Below are 7,638 nucleotides of genomic sequence, written 5' to 3'. Positions count from 1 at the left end.
TTCAAGATCAGGGAGCCCCATAAAAGGAGTTTGCTCTGGAGGTCAAACCATTATTGTCCCATGTCCTAGAAGGCATAGTGGCAGTGATTCAAGATCAGGGAGCCCCACAAAAGGAGTTTGTTCTGGAGGTCAAACCATTATTGCCCCCTGTTCTAGAAGGTGTAGTGGCAGCGGTTCAAGATCAGGGAGCCCCATAAAAGGAGTTTGTTCTGGAGGTCAAACCGTTATTGTCCCATGTCCTAGAAGGCGTAGCGGCAGTGGTTCAAGATCAGGGAGCCCCACAAAAGGAGTTTGTTCTGGAAGTCAAACCATTATTGCCCCATGTTCTAGAAGGCGTAGTGGCAGTGGTTCAAGATCAGGGAGCCCCATAAAAGGAGTTTGTTCTGGAGGTCAAACCATTATTGCCCCATGTTCTAGAAGGCGTAGTGGCAGTGGTTCAAGATCAGGGAGCCCCACAAAAGGAGTTTGTTCTGGAAGTCAAACCATTATTGCCCCATGTTCTAGAAGGCGTAGTGGCAGTGGTTCAAGATCAGGGAGCCCCATAAAAGGAGTTTGCTCTGGAGGTCAAACCATTATTGTCCCATGTCCTAGAAGGCGTAGTGGCAGCGGTTCAAGACCAGGAAGCCCCATAAAAGGATTTTGTTCTGGAGGTCAAACCGTTATTGTCCCATGCCCTAGAAGAGGTAGTGGCAGTGGTTCAAGACCAGGAAGCCCCACAAAAGGAGTTTCTGCTGGAGGTCAAACCATTATTGCCCCATGTCCTAGAAGAGGTAGTGGCAGTGGTTCAAGACCAGGGAGTCCCATAAGAGGAGGTTTTGGTGGTGGCAGCATTGGTGGTGGGAAAACCATTATTGTCCCTTGTGGCAGTGTTGGTGGCGGCAGCAGCAGTGCTCAAATCTCTGGAGGTGGCATTACAGTAGGGGTGGGTGCAGCTTCCATGCAAACCAAGCAATCCATTATTCCGCCACCTTGTATAGGTCAAATAAAACAAGCTCCCCAATGTCCCCCTTTCCAGAAGTTGTAGCTCCAGTCTCTTGGTATGTTCCATTCCCCACCAGATAATGTTACTGCCCCCCAAAAACCAAGCCAGGTGAGCACTGTCTGCATGTTGCAATTCTTATTTTGTGTCCTTACTGCAAGCTCTCTCTTCTCTGTATATCGTATGGTCAGTAGCGCTCTCGGTGTACAATTGTGCAAAATATTGGGATAATTAATGCCTCCCTGATGGGAAGGATTTGATAATGTTCTCTAGCCATGCATGTTTCTGTCTCTGCTAATGTCTGGCGGATAATAAAGCTTATTTGAGGATCATGTTATTTGGACTTGGATTTTGTCAAACAGGAATGAGCAAGATTTTAGCAGCCAAGAACTGTGTTAAATGTTGCTTAGTCAAACAGGATCAGACAAAAAAAAGGCAGACGAATAATTAAACACAAAGTTTAGCAGTTGTCATGATGGATTGGAGGACAATTGAGTGCATCTCAGGACAGACTTATGTTTTACCCATATGATCCAACAGAGCTTCTCCAAGTTTTCAAGCACAGAGTCCTCTGGGAAAAATGCTAGACCCTGCATTTGAATAGAATAGAATAGAATAGAATAGAATAGAATAGAATAGAATAGAATAGAATGGAATGGAATGGAATGGAATGGAATGGAATGGAATGGAATGGAATGGAAGTGGGGGGAGAGGAGAGGAGAGGAGAGGAGAGAATTCTTTTATTGGCCAAGTGTGATTGGATATGCAAGGAATTTGACGGTGCAAATGTTCTCAGCATACATAAAAGAGAAGATACATTCATCAAGAATTATCAGGTGCAACACTTAATGATAGTCACAGGGTACAATAAGCAATCAAATCATACTAGGAAACAGTCAATATAAATTGTAAGGATACAAGCGACAAAGTTACAGCCATACAGTCACAAGTTGGGGGCGGGTGGAATGGGCAATAAGAAGTGATGAGAAAATGAATAGAATAGTAATAGTAGTGCAGACTTTGTTAATAGTTAGACAATGTTGAGGGAATTATTTGTTTAGCAGAGTGATGGGAAAAACTGTTCTTGTGTCTAGTTGTTCTTGGGCCATTCTCTTTGCTCTTTCTTGATGGTTTCACTTATGGAATACTAGTTCATTGTCTTTTAATCTCTGAAACTACCTGCCAAGTGATGCAAGATCCTGTCTCAGGCATATGGTGCATCTTAGGTCATGAGACAAGTCGTCCCGTAATCAAAAATAAAGGTCAGGAGAGCCATGATTAAATAAGTATATATTCATGTAGCCCCACCCACATATACACATATTTATGAGAAAGACCAAATCAGTGGATTTCTGTCCCATCCTTTTTCCCCCACATCTTTCACTGAGAGTTTATTCCATCCTGTATTTAAATCCACCAGAAAATGCTGTCTTGTGGTCTCCTTACAAGGAGCAACTGTCTGGAGCACTTGTGGGCAATCTCATGTCCTCTCCTTGACCAGAAAGAAATCTTGTAGAGTTGGTTCATTTGCCTGTTCTTTGTTCCACCACCATTATCAGCTTGTCTTTCAGCAGAACCACCTTCAATTCGCCATGTCTTCCCCAGAAGTAAAGTTCTGTATTTTTTTTTGACTGCTCTAAGCCATCTTGATGGTCAAATAAGTAAAAAAAAGTAGCGTTCAAATCCAAAATCCATATGGTTGATAATCTGCCTTTTGCTCTCACTGTATTTTTTAACCCATCTACTCCCAAATCAAGCGAAGAAGTATCAAAGTATCAGGTATCAAATCTGTTTGCTTTTCTTTCTCTGAGCCTTCTATTTTATATATTTATTTAATCTTGAGATCATTCTCACCCTGACTTGAGAAAAAAAATGTAAATGGAAAACTGAATGGAAAAGGAAACGTAATCCAGTTCACAACTTTTGGAGGAAAATGTCTATGGAGAGTCTCAGTCATCCAGGTCATGGTTGTCCCAAAGATGTGTTTTTCAAGAGGGGGAAAAAAAATGGAGGAAAATTCTTTAAAAATCTAATTTAAAAAAGCATATAAAATGCTTTAATTTAGAGAAAATGTGTTTCTAAAAAAAATACCCGTCAAACCAGTGTATATTAGAAAATGATCGTATAGAAGTGCCCAGAAAGCATCACAGCACACATTTTAAATATAGAGATAAAATTTATTTTATCTGGAAAAATGAAGACAAAAATGCCAATCCATTTGTTGAACTCGTGAACTTGTACAAAAACGTCCTTTATACGTTGATATAGAAATGAGGAGAATGAGGAGTGAAAAACTAGTAAAAGAAAAGGCTGGGTGGAATTAAACAAGTTGAAGTTCACATTCCTTCATCTCGACTTCTACAAAAACAATTGTTCCAAACTTCTCTTTTGGGATTACATGCAATTAGAATGTATTCCGTTTTGAGCAGCAGTTTGGCATATTTCTCCTTGCCAACTGTTGCAACAGCTTAATATGAAAATAAAAAGCAACTGAATAGCGAAGCACTTGAAAAATCCATTTCCCCAAAAAAAACAAAAAACAGAATGATTCATCCATACTTACTTAAAACCCCTCTTCAAAAAAAAAAAAAAAAAAAGGTTGAATCTTGAATTCATCCAAAGCCCCTTTGATGGGAGAGGCCCCTCAACAATCCAGCACTTCCGGAATTAACCTATTAGGTAGAACAGGTTATTAAATTGTTTATGTTTGTAGTGATGGAAAAGAGAGATATTGATCTCATATGACTTGCAAAGCTTTTATGAAGCTAGCTGTTAGACATGCTAACTAAGTCACTCACCGTGATTTGGGGTGTCTCATTTCCCGTAGGAGAGGCTAAGAAGAAGATATAAAAAGGACCTCAGTCTCTTCAGTCATAAAACACTCCTTTGGGGTTTCTTCATCCTGCTCATTTGTCCAAGAAGGTAAGACCAAGCTCAGAAATATCTAATTCTTTTCTTCCTTGGTGCTCTTCAGTCTTCGCATGGGTGACTGGAGGATTTTCTATGATAGCTCTTGATATGGTTGGTTTAGAAAACTGAATGATGTCTCAATGTGAACAGTTAAGAATTTCTTCTAGATTGGAGAAGGAAACTGGGTTTCTTCAAACGCTGTTGGACTCCAGCTTCCATTAGACCAACCAATGTAGCCAATAGTCAAGGATAATGGGAGTTGGAGTTCCAAAACTTCTGGAGGATGGTTCATCATCCTAGTATGAAACAAAACTCCAAGGGTTTGGGTGATTTTGCTGACATACCTTCTATCTCTTCACTGATCTTGATAACTTAGAGTAAGGGCTGGGTTTGGGATGTAGCCAGACTATTGGGTGTAGCTCCTGATTTCAAGAGCACAAGATTAGCACTGTCTGATTGTATGTTAGCGGTGGGATTTTTAACAATTCTCTGACACTTATACGGTTATAGTTAGGCAAACTATTTTGCCACTCCCTCAAATTTATCCTCAGAGATTCTTCGAATTAGCCAGTGATGAAATTGTCTTCCAAGTTGTTCCCACCAAAACCTCATGTCTGCATGTGCACACAGACAGTTCAGTACTGGGAGTAGTAGCCATGTGGAATATGGTCTGGGTATTTTGACGCTGCCATGCTGTAACCAGCAATGTAACATCAAATGGTCGATGCAAACCAAATCTTCAGAACTGAATGGAAGCCTATTTCAGCTTTGCATGACACAATTTCCTTCCTTGAAAAAGTGAAATAAGATAGAAAAGGTGAGCAACTGCAGGTAGAAAAAGGTGAGCAATTTAAACAAACTTAAAGGAGAGCAATTTATAAATTTGACCTCCTTAAGAGGCCCAATTTTTTATTTGAAGGGAATTCTTTTTCATATAGCCTGGCATTTATTCATACAACAGAGCCACCAAGATGCAGGAGCTGTATGATAACCCAAGTTGTTTTCATTTAGGGGAACGTTCATCAACCGACACCACTCACTCCCAGAAAAGATGAGCCAACAAATTCAATCTAGTGGTTGCTGCGGTATTGGTGGTGGATCCAGCGGTCACTGTCACAGAAGAAGAGGCAGCGGAGGCTCCGGGTGTTGCTGTGCATGTTGCTGCTGTAGAAGTGGATCCAGACATGTGATGGTGGTATCTGGAAGCCAAGGATCATCCTGTTGTGGTGGCCTCCAACAGATCCAGAGCTCTGGCTGCTGTGGTGGAAGTTCTACTGGAGTCGTCGTAGTACCAGGCGGCCAATCTTCTGGATGTTGCATTGGAGGAGGACTTGGGGGCGGGATTTGCCAGCAGAAGGTCCCCCTGATTGGAGGGGGCAGTGGTGGAGGAATTTGCTGTGGAGGAGGCAGTGGTGGTGGTGGGCAGACCACTGTTGTAACCGGGGGTAGTGGTGGATGCTGTGGAGGATCAGGAGGAGTGAAGGTCATTGGTGGTGGAAGTGGCAGTGGGTCCTGCTGCTGTGGAACTGGTGGTGGATCAGGGGGCCAGACCACTGTTGTAACTGGAAGTGGGGGTGGATGCTGTGGAGGATCAGGAGGAGTGAAGGTCATTGGTGGTGGAAGCGGTGGTGGATCCGCCTGGTGTGGAACCGGTGGTGGATCAGGGGGCCAGACCACTGTTGTAACCGGAAGTGGGGGTGGATGCTGTGGAGGATCAGGAGGAGTGAAGGTCATTGGTGGTGGAAGCGGAAGTGTGTGTGGTGATGGTGGATCAGGGGGTGTGAAGGTTATAAGTGGAGGATCCTCTGGAGGTGGTGGAAGCTTTGGGGATGTTAAAGTCATTGGTGGAGGGACAGGTGGATCATGTGGGGGAGGATCAGGCGCCAAAGCTGTTGTAGTTACTGGAGGAAGCAGCGGGGCTTGTTGCAGCACTGGGGGGAGCTCAGTTGCAGTTGTAGGGACTGGTAGTAGTGGAGGATCTGGCGGGAAAACCATTGTTGTATCAGGAGGCGGTGGTGGATCTGATTGTTGCAGCGGAGGAGGATCTGGAGGGGCATCGGTTGTCATTGCTGGTAGCAGTGGCTCCTCCCAGACCAAATGTCCCATTGTTGTCCCACCCTGCATCGGGCAAACAAAACAGGTTTGCTCACTGCCATCTCACATCAAGTAAAATAGCGTTCTGTTCTTGATGGGAAGGAGATTTGGTGAGCGTACCTCTTGCCCCTAAAACGTCTTGCTCAGCCAATGCACTTATGATGCGCTGTATTTCATGTTCTTCATCGCCATTTCATTTTCGCCTATATATGTTGGAGCATTTTAAAACTTGAGGGTTTGCGGACTCCTGTGGTGGACGGGAATTAATGGCAACACCCACTGAATACCTTGCTTGCATCTCCCTTTTTAGGCATTGGAGAAAATAAAGCTTTACAGAATGAGCATATTGTTGTTGTCTTCTTACCTCATGCCATCACTGCTGACGATTGTCTCAGATGACCACCTTTTTCCAACACAAGTTTGCAAACATTTTTTTTTTTTGAGTTCCTCTCATTTCACCTTCCAGTGTGTATTGTTCAGTAATGTATCTGTCTTTGCCATATGCCCAAATTCCCAAAACGTTAAAATGTAGTAATAAGGATGCCTGCCTTTTTCATTGTTGGCAGCTTTAAGTGAGTTTCAACATCACTTTGAGGGTTTAAAAAAGGAATTGGCAGGAAAGTGTAATGTTCGGGGCAGTTTCCCTGATTTTAAACATTTTTGTTTACGATTTTGCTCTCTAGAGAACAAATCTGAGTTTCAATTGCCTTGCAGAGATTCAAACTTCACACTCCCAGAAATATATAACATGGTCGTAGATGACAACATTGATTTCCATTATCAGAAGCCTACAGGGATGGATGGAAAGGATGGATGGAGGATGGATGGATGGATGGATGGATGGATGGATGGATGGATGGATGGAGTCTGAAGTAAACCAAAAGTTGGTGGAAAAAGTGAAAACTACCATTAGATATATATTTTTTTAATGTATTTTTGGTGAACACCTAGTGGTCATGAAGATCCTTGCAGCTTAGCTTTCTCCCAGGGAGCATTTTGTCAAGAGTCATCATACAATCCCTGACAATGCTTCTCAATCCTTTGTCAACTGGGAACATTCGACTGGAGAAAGATTGGTATAAAATAATGCGAGGTTCTGGCAATTAGACAGGCAGGCTGAGCCCTATGCATGGGATCAGCATCATTAATTGCCACTGTCTCCTAAAACTTTGTCCTATAAGAAGACAGCTAAAAATTTTCAAGATACAATTCCAGAGTTTAGTCTTGAAATACCAGTTATACAGCCGATAAGGTCTCCGCCACCATCCAACAGATATGGTGGTTGTTTGGATTGGCAAGGAAAAAATGCTGAAGTAGACAAACTACGAAGCCTTGTTTGGGATTCTGACCTCATTGGATCGGCCCCCATCTTTTAGGATTTAACAATGGATGGTGTTGCTGCCTATTACTCATGGGTAAGTTTCACCGATGATCTGACAGCAAAAGTTTGCAGGATTATTCATCTACTTTTCCCATGTGGAGTTTATCTTAAGGACAGCAAAATAAATTAGTATTTCAACGAACCAAGCTTCAGATTAACCAAATTTAGATTGTGGCAAGTCTGATTGTTTGCCTGCAGATATTTCACTACTCAACTAGATAACATCATCAGTGAATGTGGGGTTCACTCCCTCTTTATATACAGTAGTTTTCCT

General features: G+C 42.6%; 1 protein-coding gene across 2 annotated transcripts; it reads left to right on the top strand.

The window, feature by feature from the left end:
* Positions 1–3,799: 3,799 nt before the first annotated feature.
* Positions 3,800–6,308, top strand: LOC148124584 (uncharacterized). Of its 2 annotated transcripts, XM_087913809.1 has the most exons (3): positions 3,800–3,901; positions 4,901–5,853; positions 5,896–6,308. In XM_087913809.1, the coding sequence occupies exons 2-3, from the start codon at positions 4,941–4,943 to the stop codon at positions 6,057–6,059; spliced, it is 1,077 nt and encodes a 358-aa protein (XP_087769935.1). In that variant the 5' UTR covers positions 3,800–3,901; positions 4,901–4,940; the 3' UTR covers positions 6,060–6,308. The 2 variants fall into 2 exon arrangements, with proteins under 2 accessions (XP_087769935.1, XP_087769934.1); XM_087913808.1 differs by having other exon boundaries at positions 3,801–3,901; positions 4,901–6,308.
* The last annotated feature ends 1,330 nt before the right edge of the window (positions 6,309–7,638 follow it).

The sequence above is a fragment of the Pseudonaja textilis genome, chromosome 16 (genome assembly GCF_049901715.1).
Source record: "Pseudonaja textilis isolate UNSWEBS1 chromosome 16, rPseTex1.2, whole genome shotgun sequence".
Classification (NCBI taxonomy): domain Eukaryota; kingdom Metazoa; phylum Chordata; class Lepidosauria; order Squamata; family Elapidae; genus Pseudonaja; species Pseudonaja textilis.
This window is presented reverse-complemented; position numbering and strand designations above follow the sequence as displayed.